The following is a 27,281-nucleotide window of genomic DNA, read 5'->3' on the forward strand; positions in this document are numbered from 1 at the left end:
GCCCTACCAACTTCCACCAAAGTGGGAACCTGGCTTTTCCATTGGAATTGACACACAGTTACCTTATATTTTATTACATTATATTAAATTACAATTTTGACACTGACTTCCATGCAAACTACAGCAAGGTAATGACTATGAAGGAGCTAAGTATCTTCAGAACTGCTTCAGTCTTTAAGATCTCAGAAGGAACTGAATGAGTCTGAAATAATATATGGAAGTGAAGCGTATGTGATCACAGTCTTGGCACAGTATCCTAATCTTTGGGTGGCATTGGATACCAATAACCGGTGTACACACACAAATATAGTCTACGTGAGCACAGATACAAATTGTTCCTATTTTAAAATTCACCTCCTGGAAGAGCTCATGATTGACATATGCAAATATGGCTGAGAAGACATCTATGTAGCCACCAGTCCTTTCTACATTATACGCAGACCAATAGTGTGAGGCTACCGTTCTTTTATTTTCCACCAGAGCCTGATGCTTTCTCTATGTATCTGGCTCTGAAGCTCATTTTCTTCTCCATTGTGCTCAAAGACAGCTCTTATCCATAGCTTTAATTTTTTTAAGCCTTATCTCTGGCTGCTGCAATGCAGCTATTTATTGAATGCTATTTACCATTTGTCCAAAAGTTGGAGAGAAAAAAATACCCCCAAACAACTGCAAAAATGTTCCAACTTATAGTAACTTTTATTAAGCTAAGCACTTAAGTGAAGAAATATGTAGTTGGCAGTTGAGTGGAAAAAGAAAAAAGGATCCAATCCATGGCTAGGTACCAATAATGTCCATGTTGCACTAAAAAATAAAGTCCTGGTGGTGCCACCTGCACCTCAGTACTGAGCACATGGCAATTGTAGTTCAAAGACTTCCTTAGGTTTTCCAACAAATTGATACTGTGCCATACTTAGAAGTAACATTGACCACGTGCAGAGTTATAACCCTTGAGGCAAGCTTTACAAAACATACCTTCAACTTTTATTTCCCAATTATATGTAAAAAATTTTTTTAACATTCATTGTTTTAAATTTTGAGTTCCAAATTCTCTCCTTTCCCTACCCCTTGAGAAGGTAAGTAATATATTGATTATACATGTGAAGTCTTACAAAACATATTTCCGTATTAGCCATGTTTGCAAAAGAAAACACACAAACACACAAACACACACACACACACACACACACACAAAATAAATAAAGTTTAAAAGTATGCCTCAATCTATTCTCAGAGTTTATCAGTTCTTTCTCTGGAGGTAGATAGAATTTTTCATCACGGTTCCTTTGAAATTGTCTTGGATCATTGTACTGATCAGAGTAGCTAAGTCTTTCACAGTTGATCATCCTTAGAATATTATTGTTACTGTGTATAATAGTCTCCTGGTTCTGCCTATTTCACTTTGTATCAATTCATATACATCTTCCCAGGTTTTTCTGAAACCATCCTGTTCATTGTTTCTTATAGCACAATAGTATTCCATCACAATCACATACCACAATTTGTTCAGCCATTCCCCAATTGATGGCTGTCTCCTCAATTTTCAATTCTTTGCCACCACAAAAAGAACTGCTATAAATATTTTCGCACAAATACATACTTTTTAACACAAATTTAGTTACTAGAGAGGGGGTAAGATCCCAGAATATATCCCCAAAGTAGTCTACTTTATTTTTTTTATTTTATTTTTAACATATGGAATAAAACAAGCATTTCCACAACATGGTACAATAAAATGAAACTGTAAATCTACTATGTACAACTTGCTACTCCTTTCAAATATTCAACAAAATTATCATGTATACTTCTTTTCTTTTCTTCTCTTCCCCCCCCCCACTCTAGAGATAGCCACCATTAGACACAAATAGGAATATATATGTAAAGTTATTGTATACATACTTCTATTTATCAGTTCTTTTTTGGGATGCAGATAGCATCTTTCTTCATATGTCCTTACAGTTAGTTTGGGTATTTATAATAGTCAAAATGACTTATTCACTCAGTCATTCTTAAAACAATATTGCTGTTACTGTATACAGTGTTCTCTTGGTTCTGCTCATTTCACTCTTCGTTATTTCATGCAAGTCTTTCGATGTTTTTCTAAAATCACTGAGCTCATCATTTCTTATAGCACAGCAGTATTCCATCACAATCACATACCACAACATGTTCCGCCATTCCCCAATTGATGGACATCCCTCAAATTCCCAGTTCTTTGATACCACAAAGAGAGCTGCTATAAACATTTTAGAACATATAGGTTCTTTTCCTTTTTCTCTAATTATCTTTGGAAATAGACCAACTGGTGGTATTTCTAGGTCAAAGGGTATATAAGGTAGTTTAATAATTCTTTGGGCATAATTCCAGAATGCTCTCTAAAATGGTTGGATCAGTTCACAATTCCACCCACAATGAATTAGTGTTCCAATTTGTCTACAACCCCTCTAACATTTGTCACTTTCCCCTTTTGTCATTTTAAGCCAAACCGGCTAAGGTTGTTTTAATTTGCATTTCTCTAATCAATAATTATTTAGAGTATTTTTATACGACTATAAATTGCTCTGATTTCTCCTTTGGAAAACTGCTTGTTCATAACCTTTGATCATTTATTAACTGGGAATGACTTGTATTTTTACAGATTTGACAAAGTGCTTTATATATTTTAGATATGAGACCTTTATCTCATAAACTCTCTATAAAATTCCCCCCCCCAATTTTCTGTTTTCCTTCTGATCTTTGCTACATTTGTTTTATTTGTACAAACCCTTTTTAATTTAATGTAATTGAAATTCTCCATTTTATACTTAACTTTATTCTCTATCTCTCATTTATTCATAAATTGTTCACCTATCCATAAAAATTGTTGGGAAAACTCAAAAGCAGTATGGAAGAAACTGGGCATAGACCAATATCTTACACCATTAACCAAGATAAGGTCAATATGCATACATAATCTAGATATAAAGAGATTTTACAAGAAAATCAAGCCCGTTCTAAGCACAATTGACAACATTCCTCCTCCAACATGGGTCTCTCCCAAACTTCTCTATTTCTATGGAGAATATCACCATCCTCCCAGTTAATGAGATTCAAAACCTTAGAGACATTATTGAGTCTCTCTTCTCTCTCATCTACCCTATCCAATCAATTGAAAAGTCTTGTTAGCTCTATCTCTATAAAATGTCTCCCATCACCTCTTGGTTGGGCTACTGTAGCAGCCTCCCATTGGTGTCCCTTCTTCCATTCTCTCCTCTCTCCAATCTTATCTTCCACATTGCTACCAAAGATATATTCCTAAAAATAGATGTGACCATAATACTCTCCTTACTCAAAAATTTTCAGTAACTCCCTATTACTATGAAGACAAAATTTTTAAAACTCTTCAGTGTAGAATTTAAAGCCGCCAACATCTGGTTCCCAGAACTACCTTTCTTCTTTAATTTCATATTATTCTCCTCCCCATACTCTCCATCCTGGTCAAACTGACTAGCCCTTTTACATATATGACATTTCAACTTCCTGCAAGGTTTTGCACAGGCTTTCCTCCCTTGTCTGGAATACAATCTCCCCTCATCTCTTTTCTTTTGAAGTTTTCAGAGATCCTGATTTTCCTTCAAAGCATAGCTAAGATGCAACCTCCTCTATAAGACTTTTCTGATTTCTCCAGATGCGCTATTTGCTTCTTGAAATTACTTTGTATTATTTTGTTATTACTTGTCTGTGCACATTTCACATCCCTCAGAAAGTAAGCTCGTCATGGGCAGGTATAACTCTTCATTGAGAATGTACTGATCTGCATTGGTAGAGGGAGTTCCATCTTTGGGAGTACTAATGAAATCTCAGATCCTGTTTTTGTCTCTCTCTCTTTTTTTTTAAATATGTAGCAATTAACACAACAGTTGGTACATAGTAAGTAATTAATAAAAGTTTTTTCTTTCATTTGCTTATTCATATCACTATCACTTCTGAATAGATTCCTCCCTTCTCTCTTACCCATCCAGTCATCCTTTGCACCAAATATACAAGAGATGAGAGAGCAGAAAAGAAAAGGAAGTGCAAAAAAGAGAGAAAGAGACCAAGAGAGAGAGAGAGAGAGAGAGAGAGAGAGAAAATAATATACCAAATTAGTCTGATATCTTCTGTCCCCCACTTCTGAAAAGAAATGAAGTAGCCAACTTTGGTCATCATAATTATAGAGAGTTCAGTTTTCTTCTATTTCACAGTTGTAAACATTGTGTATATTAGAGAAAGAGGCTTTACATCTCATGAGGAAGACAAAACAATCATTTGTGGAATAAGAGTATAAGGCATTGTGTAATTAAGCACTAACAGAAACTATAGCTCGGTAAGTATTTGGCTTGATAGGAGAGGATCTTTGATAAGGGATAGAGTAAAAAATCATGGCTTCCTAAATGAAGTGGGACTAGCAGGGGAAGAATTTGGATAACCAGAAGGGAGAGGGCCTTCCAGTCAAAAGAAAGAATATGTCCAGTGGCGTCGACATGAAAACAGAAGAAGTGGAAGAGATCTTAGGAGTTAGGGACTGACTATTGGAACAAAGGTGCCAATAGTGGGGAATAGCAGAAAATTAAGTTGGATAGATAGAGTTGGAACAATTATGGGGGGCTCTGAAAGCCAAGCACAATAATTTAGACTTGCTAGAATCGGCAATAGGAAGCTATTGGAGATTTCTGAAGAGGGATGGAAGTAATTTTAAAAGAATATTCTCTGGCAAAGAAATGGAAGTGGTAGGAAGAGACGACAGGGAAGCTGCGATCATAATTCACGTATATAAATTATTATAGTCACAAAGTGATGAGGGCTTGAACTAGGGTGTCTGCAATGGGAATGGAAAAGGAAGGAGGGATATGAGAGAAGCATCAAAGAAAATTTGATAGCATTTGATAACTGTCCTGGTATCTGAAGTAAAGGAGGGGAGTCCAAGATGGGAGGTTTGGGACTAGGTGACAGAGAAAATTGTGTGGTTTTGAAAAGTAATGAGTTAATAATGTCTGAAACACATTTTGAACAAAGGCATAATATAGACTTAAATGTTGCAGTTGTTAATAGGCAAAGGAAAATGGAAATTAATTTTCTCTCCGTTCACTTTAGTCCCAGTGACCTTGAAATTGCTTCATGCTGAGGAAAAAATCCAATTTGTATCTAACAGAGAAAGGTTAGGACTAAAGGGAATAACATAAATTGCAATTGACCATGATCACCTTGGTATGTTGACTAGGGCCTAAGGGTGAGCAGGAGTGTGAGCCAGAGAGCAGAGACCATTCAGACAGACTTGACGTAAGGGTGGAGACAAATCACTCCTCCAGGTACCACTCTTAAAAAAAAAAAAAGATAGGAACATTGCAAACAGCTGAAATGCAAAGGGGTGAAAACAGGCAGCCTCACTGGAAGTGGTTGGTTTTACTTAGACAATGGGATGTTTCTTTGAGGAGCTTCAATGATCTTCCTATTTCTTGCTGAATTTCACTTCAATGAATAAACAAATGACATTTATTAAATGCCTACTATGTGCCAGACGCCATATTTTCTCTTCGAAGCCCCATCAGCATCATGGCTTTTCCAACTGAGAAGGATGAATACAGCCAAGTGTATGCCATGAAAAGCAAGTCAAGGGCAGCATGATGTAAGACAGTGGTTCTCCAACTTTTTCCCCTCATGGCACAGTATGCAAAATTTCCATGAAGTATTGTAGCACTCTGGCAACACTCAGGGGAAGTCTGGAGATTGATACGTGTACAGATGGCCAGCAATATTTTTGTGCGTTCTTTGGGAGCTGAAGGTCTGACATTGTGAAGTTAGTGCATATGTGTAATAGGTGATTCCTATTTATTTTTGTGAATGCTATTCTTATGATACTATGTATGCTGGGTAAATCAAATTAATATTGAGCAAAATTTTATCTACACACACACACACACACACACACACACACACTTTTTTAAATCTATAGTGTGAAAGATTGGTAAAAGGGAAAGTTAGGTTTCCATGGAAGAATTAATTGTCAGCCTGAACAAAGAAGTAGTAAAAATTAACCAGGATGAGGATCCCCAGCCAATCCAAATAAAGTTTGTGGTTTTGCAAAAACCTCAGACTCAGGATGTTAGGAAAACTGGTCTAAACTGGACAGATAACAGTCAGAGTTGAAGACAGAACTGGGTCAAATGGCTACCACGCATGCTTAATTGGCTAATTGATTACCTTATACACCCACAGGGAGGAGTTCTCCACCATTTTTTAACATGGGATGTATGAAGCGGAGGGGGGAAATGCTTACACACATCAAGGAGAGAACGTAGGAAGAGGTATATCAGGAAGAGTGGAGGGAACCAATCAGCTCTCGGAGGGGAGGTACTAAGTTGATGGTGCATCAGTCTGCATCAGTCTAACACTATAAAGCCGATCCCATTTTTTGTAAGCAGTACTCCCTCTTCCTAAAGAAGGGCGGAGTCCACTCCTGGCCAGGAACGTTTACCAATTCCTTTGGATTCCTCAATAATAATAAATTGCCCTTGATACCTGAATATCAGTGTCAAGTGAGTATATTTCTAACATGTAGTAACATCCAAAATTTGAAACTTGAGGAACACCATTTTTGAGAACGATTGGTATAGTAAAAGAGTGATGGATTTGTAGTAAAGAGGCTGAAGGACCTTCCAATGATGAAATTTTGTGATACCATGATTTTTACGAATTCACAGAATCACAGAGATTTTTACCTTAAAGATAATTTGGTTCAATCCCCTCCATCCAAAGATAAAGAAACTGAAGCTTAGAGAGTTTGAGTGACTTGGACAGTGACAGATTAATTTGATTACTCTAAGTTTTACTATGCAGCCTGACAATTCTGTTTTTAATCAACTAGATCTACTGATGAACTTGGCTCTTTCCAAAAGTCAAATGCTCTGTAAATAAGTCTTTTTTAGGGTTAGCAATCATTCTCATCACTACTGGAATACTAGACAACATGGAAGATATAGTCTTGGAGATATATGTACGTATGTATGCATGCATGTGCATATATACATACACATATACACACATATATACTCACATACATACATAATATATGATATAATATGTATATATGTGCATAGATATGTGTATATGCATGTGTATGTCTGTATCTGTATGTGTTCGTGTGTGTGCATGTGCATGTGTGTGGGAGCATGCATGCGTGTGTGCATGCATGTGTGTGGGAGCATGCATGCGTGTGTGTGTGTGTGTGAGTGTGCATGTGTGTGTGTGTGTATTAAATGAAGTCTAGTTTCCTGGTAGAATCAAAGCAATCAACAAACATTTATTAAGCAGGTACTGTGCCAATCTCCAGGAAGTCAAAAACTTAAAAAAAAAAAATCCCTCCCCTTACGGAGCTTAAGTTCTATGGGAGAAAATAATATGTACACATACAAATATATGCAAAATATATATTATTTAATGTCAGGAGAAAAGTGCTAACAGGTGGAGAGATCAGGAAAGGCATTGTACAGGAGGCAGCATTTGAAGTGTATTTAATCCAGTTTGTTGTTGTTTGGTCATTTCAGTGGTATCCTACTCTTTGTGACACCATTTGGGGTTTTCTTGGCAAAGATACTGGAGCTGTTTGCCATTTCCTTCTCCAGCTCATTTTACAGATAAGGAAACCGAGGCAAGCAGGGTTAAGTGACTTACCCAGGGTCACACAGCCAGTAAGTGTCTGAGGCTGGATTTGAAGTCAGAAAGATGAGCCTTCCTGACTCCAGACGTGGCCCTCTATCCACTGAATCATTTAGCTGCCCACATCTAGTTGCCAAATCCTAAAATAGGCAGTCAACAGAATTAACTTCTCAAGATTTCTTTGACATTAAGGTCAGGAACTAATTTAAAATATGTAAAAAAAAGAAGTAACTATAATTATAAATGTTTTACTTAAAGTTTGTCATTGTCAACTAAACTTACTATTGTAAGTAATGTAACTATTTACATTTAAATTAGTTCATTTCATTTTTCAGTCACTCTAAGTACTCATCAAGATTCTTCATCCATACATTTTCATTAACTTTTCTTTTTATGTGAAAAGTACTGTGTATTTCATTTTTGGTTCTATTTTGTATTACTTATTATTATCTTATAAGGGTTTTTATTTTATAATTTTAAAAATTACAACTCTTTTGAGACTTCTTTATACAGTGTTCCCCATGCTAGGTCCATCTTAATTACATTATTAGTATTCTATTATGTTATAAATCTTGGCAGTTGCCAAAACTTCCACATCATCTCTTGGCATACCTGCCCTTCTTGGCTTCTCCTCTCTCACACACCTAGCCACCAACCTATTTCAGGCCTTCATTGTTTCCCAGTTGGCTTTCTCTGTCTTCATTCTCTCCCTATTCCAATGCATCCTCCAGTCACCTATCAAAGTGGTTTTCCTTAGGCAGGTCTAATCTTGTCACCCTCTTATTCAATAAACTCCTATGGCTGCCTATTACTTAGAGGATTAAAAGGAAGTTCCCTGATTTGGCATTTAAAACTTTTCACAACCTAGTCCCATTCTACCTTTCCAGTTTCATTCCAGCCTCCTCCACCTGCTCCACCCTGCCCCACCCCAGGTCACCTGGTATCTGCTTTGTGTTTTATAGGTGTCTCACCCCAAAAAATATAGGTACTTTGAGAAGAAGGGTTATTTTGCTTTTGTCTCTATATCCCCAGCACCTAGAACATATTGGTCCCTTAATACATAATTAATAATTAATTGATATATTTTCTTTTAGCTGGACCTCTGATTTCACTAGTATTTTTGTATTTGTCCTTCATTCTCAAAGAGGACCATGACATCAGGGAAATGATGACATGACTTGCAGTTGACTTTGATTTGAGTGAGGAGGGCTGTGCAAAGTCACCAGCCTCACTTTCTCCTCCAGAGCCATCTGGATGCAGTGACCAGATATTCATCAGGATGACTAGTGTAGGGAATTCCTCGTGAAAAAAGCTCCCTTTATGCACAGAGTAACATATCTTTGCAACTGAGAACCTTACAGTGACTTGCCCATGGTCACACGGGCTTGATCTGAGGTCTTCTCAACTCTGAGGCTGACTGTTTATATCACACTGCCTTTTGTGTAGTACATTATCATACCACAATTTATTTAACCAATCCCCTATTATTGGACATTCCTCTTTTTCCACCAATTACATATAATGCTGCTATGAAAATCTATGAGTGGACAATATAACACTTACTTTTTTTAAGCAGCATGGAAAGAATGATTCCGGTTGAACTGAGACAGCTCATGGTTGCTACCACAACAAGGCGTTTTGTTTTAATAATAATTTTTTTTTTCCTTTACCTTGAAGAAAGCAAAATTTTTCACAATATGGCTAAGAAGTGTTTATCAGGCTGCCTGGTAAATGTATTTGCATCTGGGATTCTACTCTCCAGCTAAATATTGTTAAAGATGAAAATACCAGCAGCATTCAGTGACACACAGCACAAAGGAACTGCCATTAGAAGAGGAAATATGAATTGCAGAAAGACGATGCAGAGGAGATAGTCACGTCCCCTAGAGTCCTTTTCCATTTAGACAAGTCATACAAGACAAGCAAGGGACCACAGGGCCAGTGGAAAGAACCAATTCATCAACATCTTAATAGTCACCAGAGTGCCAAGGAAAAGAAATTGGGGTTCAGCTGTCGTTGGGCTGTGTAGACACATCCAGGCTCTCAGAGCTTTCCTTTTTCAAACAACCCCCCAGAATACTTCTCTTCCCACATCCCTCCCCCGCCCACCAGCAGCACACATGCTCTGGAAGAGTTGCAAGCAGCAGAAATTAGGTTTGAGGGCAAAATGCGTTCTTGCCATTGTTCCTGGAAGATAAAACTGCTGTAAACAGCTGGGAGCTATTATGAGAGGGACTGAGCCAGCAGGATTCAAATGTATTTAGAAAACAGGTTTTCCTTTTAGACAAGGCACTCAAAAGATGTCTCTTTGTGCGGAGGGTACCAATTTTTATTTAATGAAGTGGTGTGGTTTTTTTCCCCCTTCTGGTATCTGTTTTCTTTAAGGGCTAACAACACAACCAAATGAAATAAAGAAAAATAAAAGGGAGAAATGCTGCGTATCTATGAAAGAGAAGACAACTTCTCCTCTTTGTAAGAATCCTACCTGCAGCTAAGAATGCTGTTTTCTGGTTAGATTGTCCTCCCTTTCCAGGCAGCATCTTTGCAAGATGCTAGATTAAGTCGAGATTAAAAGAACCAGGAAGGAATTTGAGCCTAAGGAGGGGGCAGGGTTTAGTCAAACAATTCACTGTAAATTCAAAGACAGTCCTCTTCCCACAGTAAAATGCACTGGACAGATTGTAGGGGGAAAGACTGTTAGCAAGAAAACTGGCTAAGAGATTAATGCAACAGTCAATGTTTGAGGCGTATGACATCATTTACTTTGTTGATGAGTTTACTAGACTGATAGGTCCCAGGAATACTGTAGACATAGTTTATCAGGAATTCAGCAAGGCATTCAACACGGACTTTTACAACATGTTTGTGTACCAAACAGAGAGATCTGGGACGAAAGATGGTACAGTCTGGTAAATTTGTAACTAGAATGACTAGACCCAAAGAATGCTGATAAATGGATTAGGGTCCTGATTTGACCTGACAATGTCTTTCTATTCCTACAGCTTAGGATAGGCTCTCATGGCCACTTACTTACTACCAACGTTATTTAGTAGTTTTTCAGTCTTGTCCAACCCTTTGTGATCCCATTTTGAGGTTTTCTTGGCAAAGATATTGGAGTGGTTTGCCATTTCCTTCTCCAGATCATTTTACAGATGGAGAAACTGAGGCAAATGGGGTCACCTGACTTGCCCTGGGTTATACAGCTAAGAAGTACCTGAGGCTGAATTTGAACTCATGAGGATGTCTTCCTGATTCCAAGCCCAGTCCTCTACCTACTGTGTCACCTAGCTGCCACAGTCTCCCCCTAATACGTTTTTCTACTTCTACTCCATTTCCATTTCAGTCCATCCTACACACCATTGACATACTTACCTTCATCACATAAAGATCTGGTCATGTTATTCCTCTACTCAAAATTATTAAATGTCTTTGCCCTGCCTACTGAGTTACATTTAAACTCCTTAGTGTGACATTTAAGGTAGTCCACAATCGGTCATCATCCTACCTTTCCAGCCTCATTTCGTACTATTCTGACTCAAAGAATCAAAAAACCTCAGAGTTAGAAGAGACTATAGAAGCCATCCACTCCAATTCAATACATTCCATAGCAGTCCCAACAAGCAGCCATTTGCCTTGACTTGAAAATGTCCTTAGAGGACACACCCATTCCTTAGCTCATTTTACTTTTAGAGCTTTAATTATTTTTAAAATTAATTAATTAAGGTTTACTTTTCAACATTCACTTCTATAAGATTTTGAGTTCTAAATTTTCTCTCCCTCTCTCCCCAAGACAGCATGTAATGTGATATAGGCTATACCTATACATTCATATTAAACATATTTCCACATTAGTCGTGTTGTAAAGAAGAATTAGAACCAAAGGGAAAAACCACGTGAAAGGAGAAGCAAAAACAAAAAAGATAGAGAAAATAGTATGCTTTGATCTGCATTCAGACTCCATAGTTCTTTCTCTAGGTGAGGTTAGCATTTTCCATCATGAATCTTTTGGAATTGTCTTAGATCCTGGCATTGCTGAGAAGAGCTTAGTCTATCACAGTTGGTCATACCGCAATGTTGCTGTTACTGTGTACAATGTTCTCCTAGTTCTGCTCACTTCACTCAGCATCAGTTCACACAAGTCTTTCCAGGTTTTTCTGACATCCACCTGCTCATCATTTCTTATCAAACAAATAGTATTCCATTACATTCATATATCATAACTTGTTCAGCTATTCCCTGATTGATGGGCATCCCCTCAATTTCCATTTCTTGGCCACACAAAAAGAGCTGCTGTAAATATTTTTGTACATGTGGGTCCTTTTCCCATTTTTCTGATCTCTTTGGAATACAGACCTAGAAGTAATATTGCTGGGGCAAAGGATATACACAGTTTTATAGCCCTTTGGGCATCGTTCCAAACTGGAGAGCTCTAATTATTAAGGAGGTTTCCATTATAAGTCAAAACCTTTCCAACTTCCACTCAGTTCCTTGTTTTTCCCTCTGAGGCCACAGAGAATAAGTCTAATCCCATTCCCATAACCCAAGGCCTCAAATACTCAAAGACAGCTATCATATGCCTTCTAAACAAGCTAAGCACCCTAGTTCCTTCAAAAAAGTCCTCGTATGACATGATCTCAAAGTCTTTCACCCCTTCATCACCCTGGTCACCCATTTCTGAACATTCTGCAAATTGTCAATGTCCTCCCTAAAATATAGCACCAAAAACAAACACAATATTGCAGATTTAGTCTGAAGAACTATCACCTCCCACATTTTGTCCGCTATGCCATTTACAACACCACCTAACATCACATTAACTTTTTTAGCTTCCATTTCATACTGCTGACTCATTGAGTCTGCAGTCAATTCAAGACCTCTGCACAGTATCAATTCCATCAAACTTTTTTGGTTTTCATTGATCAACAATGGTCACAAATTCCATAGAATTTATGACAGGGAGTAAAAAGGCTTAAATTATCAGCCAGGGGTTGTAGGTGCTACTCAACAAGCTGCACTTTTCCTAAGATCCCAAACGATGTGATTAGACAAGGCAAAATTGATGTTCTTTCCCCCAAAGTCTCCCTTTCCTGTCATGGCCAGGAGGCAGGAAGACCCAGGACTAAGGGGGGCACCCTTCCCCTCTTGTTCCTCCCTTAGCACTGGGCCATCCCTTTGCCCATCTGAGCTGAATGACTGCTCACAAGGCTTGGTGTAGATGGGACTCACCAATTTTATTCCTTCCTGTGAGGTGAAGGACCAGAAGGCACATTCACTAAATGCTCTTGCCACTACCTCCTAACATTCTTCAGACCTTACCCATTGGCTCTGCCTCTATGTTTTACAGACCTGCTACCTGTACCTGTACCTGACCTACTGATGAAATCTAAGGCCCCTCAGTCTTGCCAATCACACCACTGTGGCAGCCTTAGGGCCTGCAGGCCTTTCTTATCTGCATTGTCGAGCATCTTCAGACTAAGGACTGTCTCATTTTTACAAATTGTATTGCTTAGCACAGAGACTGGCACATAATAAGCTTTTAATAATGCTTTCTCATTCATCTAATCCTTACACTTTCACTTCCTTTACCAAAAGGTAAAGCAAAGTGGCATAATTCCTGTTTATTCAACTAAGTATATTATGTCATTATGCTTAAAGACTATCAGTATGTTGAACTGATTGTATCTGTAAAAATAAAAGCAAGCTGTACAAAATAGAGATTCCAGTTTCAAGTCCAATCCTTTTTCTTCCTTACTATGCATATGAAAATACTCATTTTATGTGGTGGTGAACTAAGTTGACTTATTAAGATGTTTAATTTGAAGTTTCCTATGAGATGTGAATTTAATCCCATTTGAACTTCTGTGACCTCAATTGTTCACTGCTAGCATCTACGGAGTCGACGTGGGAGACAGGGGTGTGGAGGGATTGAGAAAGGGATGTAGATATTCTCTAACGAAAGAAAGAAGAAAATTTAAGGATCTGTCTTTTATTAGGAAAGTAGGAGAAAGAGAAAAAGAGAAAAGGAAAAGAGGAAGAGAAGTACTGGGTGGGTAGGGTTCAGTGAAAGGTTTACTGTACTCATCTCAAGTGGACACTATATGTAAAGTATTAAGCCAATCTTAAAACACAATATAGATAATGGCTAGTATTATTATTCCAAACAAAGACAGGTACTACTATTGCTATCATTAAGACATCTCCACCTGAATGTTCCACCTTCACACCAAGGTTAACATATCCAAAGCCAAGTTCATAATTTACCATCCATATTAGATCATTCTTCTAACTTCACTATTTCTATCTGTGGTAAAAAAAAAAAAATAGTGACTTGAATCTTCCATGTTCCAACCTTGGGGTTATTTTGTACTCTTTTTCTTCCTCAAGACTTAATATACAATTACTTACTAGATCATCCTACCCATTCTTTGTAGTACTCCAGGGATCTATCTCCTCATCCCTTCTCCCACTAGTGTCATCAAGTATAGACCTTCACTACCCCCAATCTGGACTGAATATGTGTTATGCATAAAAATAGACATATAGCAATGAAAATTAAATATGGCTGTCTGTGCACTGATTGATCATTGGGTTTGCCAAAATTGTGGCTATTAATCCCTTTCCCAAGTGTTTATAACTTAGCTCAAACTGAAAGAATAAGTATTTTTAAGTATGACTCTAAGACCTTAATTATATATAAAAAGCTTTTAAAAATTTCAAAACAAATCAAGTGGACATTAGAGAACAGAACACTCAGGAGACTATGAATTCTTGCTGGCTAAATTTGGGGGCAAGACCTAATTCTTATCTATATCATTATTGTTATAGACTGGTCTTTCATGGTTCAATTAATGCCAGAGATTCTATAGCATCTGTAACATAGATTAAAAAGGCTCAAATGAAACAAGTCATAACTAAGATATTCTTTCTTGTAAGAATCTGATGGCAATCAAAAGCATGGATGGACATATTGTTTTCCTGAGAAACAGATAAAGTGTTGACTTTGGGGTCAGGAAGATGTAAATTCGAATTCTGCTTCTACCTGTATGACCCTGGGTAAGTCACATAACCTTTTGAAGCCTCAGCTTACTCATTTGTAACACAGATAACGATAGCATCTACCTCAAGGGTTTATTGTGAAGATCAAATAAGATGATACATGTAAAGTGCTTTGCTAACCTTAAAACAGCTATTAGGTATGCCAGCTATCATGATTAGTTAGGGAGCTATGTGGCACAGTGGATAGAGTACAGGGCCTGAAGTCAGGAAAATCATCTTCCTATATACTTACTAGCTGCGTAACCCTGGGCATATCACTTAACTCTGTTTGCCTTGGTTCCTCCTCTGCACAATGAACTAGAGAAGGAAATGGCAAACTACTCTGGTATCTTGGCCAAGAAAACTCCAAATGAGTAACCGAGAGTTGGCCACGACTGGAACAACTATACAACCACAAAAATGAAGCTGTCATGATTACTATTATTACTACTTTCACTGAAGAAGGAGCAGCATATTTGTGTTTGACATATATTTCTTTGGGACCCAGAGAATTTTTGTCCCTAACATACCACATAAGATTCATGTCAAATAAACAAAAATTCGAGCACTGAAAGAATTCTGTGAAAGTAAGACTAACGTTGACAAAATGAATTAAAGGGTTAAGGCAACTATGCTAATAATTCAGATAGACGCCAATGACAAACATCCTTTTGTCGTCATTCTTGAGGAAGGAAGGCCTGCTTTATTTTTGACAAAATCAAAGGACTGAGATACTTTGTTCACCATGAGACCCCTCTTCCTCTGTACTCTACAGCTCAAACTCCCTTGATGTCGTTCCTCACTCGGTTTCACTGAAAAGGGGTTCTGAGATCCAGTAGGGCTAAAGCCAAAGAGATCCATGTTACAAAAAAGGTTGAGAACCCCTGGTCTAGTCTAAATCCCTTTTCTTACAGATGAGAATACTAAACCTCCCCAAGATTCAAGGTCCAAGGTAACTTTCCCAAAGTCGGATATGTAGTAGCAGACCGAGATTTTGGACCCAGACAACTTCCGCTAAAGCATATGCTCTGAACCCAAATCTTCTGAATCCATTATACCAGGCTTTGTTTCCTACTGACCTCCTATACTTATAATAACCCCCATTACCCTCTCCTTGCCTTTTACTCTTTGACTTCCAATTGGGACAATGCACAATACAGTGCTTTGCACAGAGTAGTAGCTCAATTCATAAGCTAGGAAGCAAGAACACAGAAGAAGGGGTGACAGGATCTGCCTTTGAGTACCACTTGCTGAATGCGCAACCTTGGGTAGGTCATTTAACTGAGCTTCTGAGCTTCAGCTTCCTCATTTATAAAACAGGAGTAATAATACTGGCACAATCATTTCAAGGGAATGTTTTTAAGGACTAGATAAGATATTATATGTAAAGTCTACACAAATGTGAACATTGTTAAAGGATGAATAAATGGATGGATGGATGGATGGATGGATGGATGGATGAATGGATGAGTGAAAAATCAAAAACAGAAACAGAAGCAAGTTCCCATACAAACTGGCAAACTCACTGGAAAATTGGGGCCACAAAATAGCTATCAATAAATGGAATTAAATCTTATATTTTTCACTAAATAGGTGACATGTGTCTTTCACTAAATTTTGATACATAGTTTTTTAGAACATTTAGAATATTTGATTAAAAATCCTGAGTCTCTTTCTTTGACACGACTTGCTTTCATCAGAAACATAAAGGCCATTAACGCACTTACCATTTTAAACCAACATTCGGCAGGTTTAGAATGCCACATGCATACCCCCCATAGACCTGCTTGATCATAGGGTTTCACCCCAGTGCTTAGATTAGTATGTAAATATCTCAGTGCTTCTTGGCAACAAAAATTTGACTCATTGCCAAAATAACTCTCCAACTTCCAGAAAAAGAGGGAGTGAATTTGAGTTTGCATGAGAGATTGCAGATGAAGGATAGAGATTTATCCTTCTTAGGTCACGATCTGTAAAACTTTGTATTACACAGCTGTCATTTTCTTTCCAATTAAAATGAATTGATTTAGCTTTACCTAGCCTTTGCTTTCAATTTAAAACAAATAATAAAACATTTTGAGAGCATATTCATCACTCACAGGAGACTCAGCAACTCCAAAGATGTCTCGGACATCCCTGACAGAGTGTTTGTTCTTCTTCCTCATGGTTTGAGTATAGGTGTTGTATCTCTTCTGGACTGCAGCTGCCTGGGTTCGTGTCAAGGTGGAGAGTAAGGCCTGTCCATCTTCCTCTTCAGCTCCTGAGATTAGTGTTGATAAACCCACATCTTGCAACCACTCGGCTTCAAGCTCTCCTTCTGCAAAAGGGTTACCAGAGAGGGGTTACAAACATTCTCTGGACCAAGAGACGCCATGTTCTTGGGCATATCAGAGATGGAGGCAATTAAATAGAAAACACAATAAGGCAAAAAACAAAACAAAACAAAGAATCTGACCGTTTCTGATGAATCATTTCGAGAACTTGTTAGAATTCAGTTACTGGAAGCTATGTTGTAGAAAGTTGACTAAAGGAGCCATACTTTTGTGTTTTTCAATTAAGTATGTTCTCTGTTATTTCATATGTAGTCTCACCTGATGAATCTAATATTCTGATTAAATGAGAGCTGCTATAAGAACAAGAATGAGATCGGATATTAGGTAGAACTTTGCCTCCATTATTCCATTTGAACGTCATAATAAGCCAGTCACCATTCTGAGGCACAGAGAGTTGAAGAAGCCTGCCTGTGGTCGTGTAACAACGACCTATAGCAGGTAGGATTTGAACTGAGGTTTGGTATTGGGGTTTGTTTATTTGTTTGTTTGTTTAAGGACCAGACCTGTGATTTCGTTTGTATGGGGTATTCCTTTACCACTGCAGACAGGGATCTATCCTGCTATTTGGAATCTTACAGATTTTCCTGGAGGGGCTCAGAGGTTAAGTGGCTTGTCCAAACTCACAAAGCCAGCATATGGCAAGAAAAGGATTTGAACCCAAGTCTTCCTGACCCCAAAACCAATCAGTACTGTTATCCACTAGTAATGTCACACTGTCTCTTAAACCCAGGAATATACTGTCTATAAAGATGGATGGACACGTAGATAGATGGACCTGGTGTGTGTATCTGTCTATATGTATATATTATTCTCTATATACACTGCATAGGATTTTTTTCTTTTTAAAATTCTTATTGATACCTTTTTTCATCACCTTTACTTCCAAATATATCAATTCCTCTCTCCTACCCACTGAGCCATCTGTTGAAATCAAGATTTTTTTTAAAAAGAGAGAGTGGGGAAAGAAGCAAATTAGCAAAATTAAGCGACACATCAATTGAATCTGACACCATAGTCAATGTTCTAATCCTACAATCTACCACCTCTACCAAGAATGGGGGAGGGTCACATTCACTTCTTGGGGTGGGGACATTTTTTTCAAAGAATTAGAACAAAACAGACATCATCCTATAACTAAAATTTAACTAAACATTAGTTAATCTTTGATGATTAGATGATTAATGATTTGATGATGAAGAGGCAGTTCCAAATTAATCAGTGCCTCAAGGTCATCATAATGAACATCGGTTTTCATTCACTGTATTGTAGATATAAGCAGGCAGTAATGGAGCGTTCTGATTAATTAAATGTCAAATGACACAAAACGTATCATATATCCAAGAACTGAAACTAGCCTAAGTGTTCCCTAAAAAAGATCTTGCTTCATGAACAAGTAAGAGTGATTAGAAATCCTACTAGGCTTATATCATATGCCAAGGAGATTACAGAAAGCGGAAAAAAGCTCCACATATGTGTGAAAATACTACGCGGCACTTTTTGTTGTATCAAAGAACTGGAAACTGAGGGGATGTCCATTAACTGAAGAATGGCTGAACAAATTCTGGTTAGTGAACGTAATGGAATATTATGGTGCCAGAAGAAATAACAGAAGCAATGGATTCAGAGATACCTGGGAAGACTTACATAAACCGATACAGAGTGAAATGAATAGAACCCAGAGAATATTTTATACAGTCATTGCTGTGATACAACTCCTTTGCAGCACTATAAAGGAAAACACGGTGATAGACTTAAGAATTGTGATATATGTACATGTGTGTATATATACACATATATACACACACGTGCACATATGTGTATGTATGTATGTATGTATAGTCTATACGTAATGACCATCTGCTACTCCAGAAAACTGTCAATAATTCAGAGTTCTCACCTCTAAGCAGAGGTGGCTGTAGAACAAGAGATATTTTTCAGACGTGGGCAATGTACAGATTTATTTTGCTTACTATACTCTTATATACTATAAGAGGAGGTTTGTTGGGGGGCAGGAAATGGGGTATAATGATAGTTTTATGTTTTATAATATTTTATAAATACAATATTTTGTTTATTAATAAAGACAGTATTTTATGTAGAAAGATACTTTATTTATTAAAAGATATTTTGTCATAAAGGTAATATTTTAAAGGGAACAGAAAAAAGAAAAAACAACAAAATATTCATTAATATGTACAGGAGAGAGCAGAAGGCAGTTCAGAAGGGGACCCAGACAAAGAAAGCAGTATTGGGAGTACCATCTTACTTTTACCCTATACATTTAAACAAAATGGGATCTAATAGAGATCCCACTGTAACATACAATCCTCGTTTTTGTTCCACTGCATATGAACATGTTCCTATTTGTTGATGCTTATCAAATTCATCATAAAAATAAAGAACATTTTAAAATGCTTTGGAATTAGTACCAGCCTAGAAGCACTGGCCTCTGCTTGCACTGTAATTGCAGAGACTTCCAAAGTGCATTTTCTTAAGTAGGTAAATATTTCACTTGAAACTTGGTTTCTGCTATCCATTTGCTTTGGGAGTTCTCGTAAACTCATAGATAATTCAAAGATAAACTTCAGCTCCAGCCTAAACTATCACAAATATATGAACTAAGTCATCCTCAATTGACTGAGACTTGATCTAGCATTTTACTCCTGGAGACAAAGTTTAAGCAAGTGCTTTTGTCTTCCTCTAGTGGGGAGATGTTTTTCATCAAAGAAGACCTCAGGTTATTTATTTCAGTTTAAATTGCAAAATGTGGTTTTAGGTATAGGTATATTCTTGATTAGAATAGGGATAGGAACTGCAGCTGTGATTTTAATGGTTTAGAGAACTCCCAGGTGAGCAAATTTACTCTGTGGATGTAGGTAGGTCACCCTCTCTCTTAGAGAGTTTCCTAGGGTACTGAGAGGTTAAGAGATTTGTCTAAGGTTACACAGCTAGGATGTGTCAAAGGTGGAATTTGAATTCAGACCTTCTTGGCTTTAAGGCCAATTCTCTATCCACCATGCCGTGCCTCTGATTTGCTTAAAAAAAAAAAATACTCTGTCTCCTATTTGCCAGCCAAATACATACTTAACTATACATTCTCTTTGTGGCCTCCAAAAAAGGAAGCAGATATTCAAGAATCACATTATTTTATGATCATATTACTTTATTCTCCACATGCAACATGGCTGCAATTTAGGTAGACGACTTAGCCAAATCAGTCTTTTAACACGCAGTTACGAGGATATTTAAGGCTTTCTAAAGACGGAAGATCAGCTAGGCCTTGTCTTGTACACAGATGACACAGCAGAAGAGGTGAGGGGCACAGGTATGAAGACAATTGTCTACAGCTTAAAAGTACGATCCTCCAGCTTCTCTTCCTCATCAGAGACAACTAAATTTCAGGGGAGTAACTTTGGAATGAAATAAAAGATGAAGACAATTATTCTAATGATTCAAGCAAAGGCTACCGAGCATCAATTTCTCTGAGGGATGGTGCTTGTCTTCCGTTAACAGCATCCTATTTCAAACATTGTATAAGCTACAGTGACTGCCTCAAGATTCTCACCACCCCCCCTTGCTGGATGTGGCCTCCTCGAGCTGATGGGAAAAGTGAAGCAGGGAAGACTCTAAATCAGCTCATGGTTGTTGAGCTAACTTCTGAAAAATTGGGGTGCCCAGAACAGGAAATAAGAGCTGAATAATAATTCCAAGGGTCATATAGTTAGCGCTGGAAGGGACTTTAAAAATCATCTGGTCCACTTCCCCCCCCACCCCCACCATTTTATCAGTTAAGGAAACTGAGGCCTGAAGATGAAAGTGACAACCACTACCACATATGTAGTAAATGGCAAAGGTAGGAATAGAACCCAAATCTCAAAGACATCAGTCTTCCCAATGTACCGTGTTTTTCTTGTATTTGTCTTGGTATCAGTGAGTGGGCCTGCCATGCTAATTAATGACCTCTCTATTGATTATCTTCATTTTTTCCTGTCTATAGCTTGTTTGGGCAGTTAGGTGGTGCAGTGGAGTCCTAAGTTCAAATCCAGCCTCAGATATTTGCTAGCTGTATGACCCCGGGCACTTAAGTCACTTAACTCCGTTTCCTCAGTTTCCTCATCTCTAAAATGAGCTGGAAAAGGAAATGCTGCCAAACCACTCCAGCATCTTTGCCAAGAAAATCTCAATGGGGTCATGAAGAATCAGATACAACTGAACAACAAATACCTTATTTGTATCTAGTTGTTTACTTGTTGCCTCCTCCAATACTCTGTGATCTCCTTGAGGGCAGAGACTGCCTTTTACTTTTCTTTGTATCTCCTGGGCTCAGCACTTGGACCCAGCAGGTGCTTAATAAATGCTTGTTGATTAACTAACACTTTGAAAACTGAGTAAGCTGTTTGAAGGCCCATCAGAAATCCCCTAAATGTACACTTGTGGAAAATCAGTCAACATGCATTTATTATGCACTTACTGTGTATTAGACACCATCACATGTACTAAGGTTGCAATAAAACGCAAAGTTTAATCAAAACAAGGTCAAAAGTGGGGTATATGTGGGGAAGACAGGGGGAAAGGAAGGGGTGAAGAGACTGTTTATGTTTTCATATTAGTTTTTATGTGTAACTTTTTATTTGTAACTTTTCATTTCATAAATTTTCACACTTTCATACTTTGTTTTCACATAATTTTCTTCAAAACAGTTATCAAGTGGCAAATGAAAATATTCACAGATTCATGACAACCACATAATAACTCAAATACGTGTTTAGTTCAATTCAACAAGTGAGGTATAATAAAGCAATGAGTCTTCACTCAGCACTCTCTCAAGTTCGCATCCTAGCTCTGGCACTCACTGGCTTGGAGACTATGGGCAAATCACTTATTATCACTCTGAGGCTTCAGTTTCTGCATCTCTAAGACAGGGTTAAGATAGTACCTGCTGGGCCAGCTAGGTGGCACAGTGAGTAGAACACAGGCCCTGGAGTCAGGAGGACTTGAATTCAAATCCAACCTCAAACACATGACACACTTACTAGCTGTGTGACCTTGGGCAAGTCACTTAACCCCAACTGTCCTGCCTTCCCCACCCTCCAAAAAAAAAAAAAAAGATGGTACCTGCTTCACATGTCTGTTGTGAGGAGAAAATGAGAGAGTGAGAAAGCACTTTGCAAACCCTAAAGTTTCACATAAATCTTATCTGCTATTATTATTCAGGCTCCCCACAAAGTACAACTCCATAGTGTGCATAATAATCTTGTTAGTTTACTCTGGCATGATACACAAAGAATCAGTGATCAATAATCATTTATTAAGCACTCACTATGTGCCAGGCACTGGGCTAAGTGCTGGGGATTCAAAAGGAGGCAAAAAATAGTCCCTCTCCTCAAGGACTTCACAATCTCAGAGTCAGGAGGTCCTGGTACAAGTATGGGTTCTGCCACACACTGAATGTGTGATTCTAGCCAAATCACTTAAGCACTCAGGACCCCAGGCAGCTCTCAAAGGCTAGAAATAGCAGAACAGGTGCCAACCTACCTTAGTAGGGGGGAGTTCTGCAGACCAATGAAATCACAGGTCTGGTGGTATATTAAGATACACACATGTACATAGATCATATGTAATATACAGTGAGTATGTATATAAGCTATTGAGAACATATATAAAAATCATATTATAATGTATATGTGCACAATACACAATGTGGATACACTTTTATATATATGTGCACACAGAATATACGTATAGAGGTACACGTATGTCTATACATGTGCATATATATATACTCACACACAGATATTATTACATACATACACATATCTACTTACACACAGATATCCACAGATATATTAAGCATGTTCTCTCAAGGATACATGGAGTAACAGGACACAGAAACAACGGGAGTTTTGAGACAATGGTGCTAACAGGATGAAGATAGTCAAAAGCAGCCCAGAGGAATGCTAAACCATTAGAGATCTTATGGCTGGAGCAGGTGCAGGGCTCTGCTAATGTATGCTAATTATATTATAATGAGGATACGAGACGACACAAGACTATTGCTTGAGTAACTATGTCGGAGGGCTGAGAGGAGAGAGTAATGCCTGGAAGCCACGTGGAGACTGGAGGCAAGGGTGATGTGCCCTATTAGATAGGAAACCCTATAGTCAGAAGGAAAGCGTTGTATTTGAGTTATGTAAAAGTAATGAACTTGCTTTCCCATAGCTATGCGAATTCAATAAACTAGGTTTGCTCAAGGTTACTCCTGACTTCAGAAGGCCAAGATGGAAGCAGGAGGAGAAGGGGAAGGAGTCATAGAGGAAAAAACCCTCTTCCTACTCTAATAAGCTGCCTCTTGTCACAAACCTGTCAACAAGCACTTTACCACTTGCCCCTAATTACACTCATAGGCCCCGTCCCTTCTCCACAAGCACTCTTTTTTCTCTTGCTGAGGCCGCCGGACACTCAGGAAAAGTGACATTTGGGTAACTCAGCATCTATCACCACTCATCCCCATTGGCCCCAAATACTGTTATCTCTCCGTCAGGATCAGCACTAGAACCCAGGGCAGTCTGATTGGCTCTCCTCATGCACCCAGGGCAAACCTAGCTGGGAACATCTCTGAAGGTTGTCTCTGGGATGCCCTACTTCCCTTACACTCGCTCCATTGTATTAAATCCTTCAATAACTGCTCCATGGACTATACACTTCCTGTTACGCTCACTCACTGGAGGCACTCCAGACCATCTCCATTAAGTTCTTTAGAGCCCAGAGGTTCAGGCTGGTTAGCTGTAAGCGTTGTGTCATCCCTTCACAGATGTCAGACTTTTCTGCCCAGTTCTTAATCCTAAGTGAGACCTCTAACCTAAGAAAAGTAGGTCATCCCATGTCAATGCAAATGAATGGGTCTGACGTCGTTCCTTAAATATCCTCATACCAGGGTTCAGCTGTCCTTCTGTGGGTGGGCAGAAATGTGACCTTCATCCAGTTCAAGTTACCCCGAAGTTGGCAAGAATTTACATGAACCTGAGGTCATTAATACAGGGAAGTCTCTTGGCTCACTATGTTTACTCCAGTCTCTGTTTGGGAGGAACACAGGAATAGGGGAGGCAATAAAAAATATCCATAGAAGTCATAACCTGGGAAACAAAATAGGATGTTACTCACCATTGGCAGGCTTGACCTCAGTGACTGTATGTTCTTCCTGTCCACTCTCACTGTTTTCTTTAATACTTTCGACTTCACACCAGAAATCCTCCATTGAAGTACTGTCTACGGAGGCTTGGGAGTTGGACCGGCTAAATGTGGGAGGATGGAGGGATTCATTGGAGAGCATTCTGTTAATTCTTCGGCAGCGAGGGATAGACTTTCTGGAGGAAAGAAAGAAATTCAATTAAAAATAAGTCTAGAGCATTTTGGGAAATCACAAAATTAATATAGAGCTGAAAAAAAATCAGTGCTTCAGGGCATCATGTTTTAAATAGAAATGGAGTCGGAGTGCTAATGTGACTTTCTGTTATCAATCTATGAAGGTTTCCACATTTGAATGTACATATGTATGCCTTCGACTTCATTGGGTGCCCTCTGTATCACGCTGCAGCAGGGCGGCAATGAAATGCTGATCTTTGGGGTGTCCCAACCCTACAACTGCAAGCTGTATCATACTCATTAAATATGGCATTAAATGTGGCATAAATATGGCAAATATTGTATGTGGTATTATTTCTAACAGGAACCTGAATACAACTGGAACACAAAGTTCCAGGTTGACCCATATACCTGTCCTGGTAGGGAAAAATCAGAATTTTCATCAGTGTAAAAATAAAAGACATTGACATTTGTTTTAGATGGTTTTATATACTTTCTTCTCCTTCCTTCTTGTCAAAAAGAAGGTATAGCATCCCCTACTCCTCACTCAGGCCCTTGATCTCATGTTTTCTTCTTCTCTAGAACCTGGCTTCCAAAGTTATCCTTTTCTCTCAAATATCTTCAATCTCTTTCCCTCTCCACCAACTCCCTCCCCTCTGCCTACAAATATACTCAAGGCACCCTAGTTCGAGGAAAGCCTTTTCTTGACACTTTTACCCCATTCGGCTACCGTTCCAATTTTTCCTCTGACTGCTAAATGTTTTGAAAAAGTTATGTCAGTCAATCAATAAGCATTTATTAACCACCTACTATGTGCCAGGCACTATGCTAAACTCTAGGGCCACAAGGGTACCTAATCCGATGGGAGAGACAGCAAGCAAATATATATGAAAGACAGACAGACAGATATACACATGCTAGATGTATGTGTGTACATGCACACATGCATATATGTATATATGCACACTAAATACAGGATAAACAAGCTACACGTAGGATTAACAGGAAATAATTAACAGAGAGAAGGCACTAGAATTAAGAGGGATTGGAAAAGGCTTCAAGGATTATCTGTACTAAGTACTTCTATTTATTCTAAATTCTTCTACTTAAAACCCATTCTCTTCTTAACCCCTTGTAATTGGGCATACATGTCCTCCATTTTACTAAAACGATTCTCTCCAAGACCAAGGATGAGTTCCTTATCTCTAAATTCAAAGTTCTGTTCCCGGCCTTCTCTTAGCTTTTACTCATCAACTTCAACCACTTCTCTATACAGAAGACCTTCAAATCTATAAATCCAGTCCTGACCTGTCTCACGAATTCCATACCATATCTCAGAATGCCTACAGGACATCTACCCAGTCCATCAGCCCTCAAACTCAACACATCCAAAACCTTTTCACTAAACCTGCTCTTCCTCAGACCTGCCTCTTTTTGTCTGTGGCATCACCATTCACCCCATCTCCACGTTTTTGCAACCCTAGGATTATCCTTGTCTCTTCATAGTCAATCAATCACCGTGTGCCACTTCTATGACATCCACAGTCATCTGGCCCCTCCTCTGGGAGTCTATTGCCACTATCCCAGTACAGGCTCTCTCCCCTGCACTAGCCACAATCTCCTAACAGGTCTTCCACACTCAATCTATAACCTCTTCAATCTCATCTTCAGACAGCTGTTAGAGTAAACGCTGTTGCTGTTGTTTTTAATGCAAAGATCAGGTCACGTCCCTCTTCTTGTGGGGAATCCTCAGGCACGCACACTCTTTGTCGTCTCCTATATAAAGTTCAGATTCTTATGCCTGATGTTCAGGGACTTCCACATCTAGGACAAACTTCATACAATGCTACTCTCCTCTGTGTACTTAGTCTGTGCTCTAGCCAAATGACCTCTTCATATCCCATCTCACACATGCACTAACTCAGTGACTCAGAGCAATCCATTTACTTTCTCTGGGCCTCAGCTTCTTCATCTATAAAATCAATTGACCTCAAAGGCTAACAAGGTCCTGTTCTAGACTGAAATCTAAGATTCTATGAGCCTACTCTCATACTTTTAAGTTATCGTGCTTTAAATGATTCTACGTCAAATCATAGGGGTAGCTAGTTGGGAGAGAGGATAGAGTGCCAGGCCTGAAGTCAGGAAGATTCATTTTTCTGAGTTAAAATCTGGCCTCAGACACTTCTGTGGGCAAGTCACTTAACCCTGTTTGCTTTGGTTTTCTCATCTATAAAATGAGCTGGAAAAGGAAATGGCAAACCACTCCAGTTTCTTTGCCAAGAAAGCCCCAAATGGGGTCACAAAGAGTTGGATACAACTGAAATGAACGAACAACAACACAGGTCAAATTATACTTTGGCTCTCAGTTCCTTCGAGAAGCAAAGTGAACTATCAATCAGCAAACATTTAAGTGCTTATTATGTGCCAGGCACTATGCTAAGCACTGATGATACAAAAAAAAAAAAAAACCCCAAAGACGGCCCCTGCCCTCAAGTAGCTTACAATCTAATGGGGGACTGGGGGAGACAATGTGCAAACAAACATAGACAAAACAAGTTATATACAGGATAAACAGGAAATAATTAAAAGAGAGAAAGCAGTGGAAGTAAGAGGTGTTAGGGAAGCCTCCTAGAAGAGAGTTAGCCTCAAAACCAGGATTTCAGTCCTGCCTACGACATAAAGGCTATTTGTTCCTGGGCAAGTCGTCTATGGTAGACAACCCTCAAAGACCCTAAATTAAGGAAAAAATACTAATTTGTTCTGACAAAGGGAATTTCCTCACCAGAGAGCTCCCTGTACTAATTAAACCATACTATTAGTTCCTATCTCTAGCAATTTCAATGTAGGTATGAGGGAGGACAGTGAAAACTATGTTGGAAC

General features: G+C 38.6%; 1 protein-coding gene across 1 annotated transcript in view; it reads right to left on the minus strand.

Annotated features, from left to right (window-relative positions):
* Positions 1-17,016, minus strand: part of ARHGAP28 (Rho GTPase activating protein 28) — a 64,105-nt gene extending 47,089 nt beyond the window's left edge. Inside the window, exon 1 of the mRNA XM_036767847.1 lies at positions 16,806-17,016. Coding sequence (XP_036623742.1) covers positions 16,806-16,871 — 66 coding nt within the window. The 5' untranslated portion in view covers positions 16,872-17,016. The remainder of the gene's footprint in view (positions 1-16,805) is intronic.
* Between the last annotated feature and the right edge of the window lie 10,265 nt (positions 17,017-27,281).

Source organism: Trichosurus vulpecula, chromosome 1 (assembly GCF_011100635.1).
Source record: "Trichosurus vulpecula isolate mTriVul1 chromosome 1, mTriVul1.pri, whole genome shotgun sequence".
Lineage (NCBI taxonomy): Eukaryota > Metazoa > Chordata > Mammalia > Diprotodontia > Phalangeridae > Trichosurus > Trichosurus vulpecula.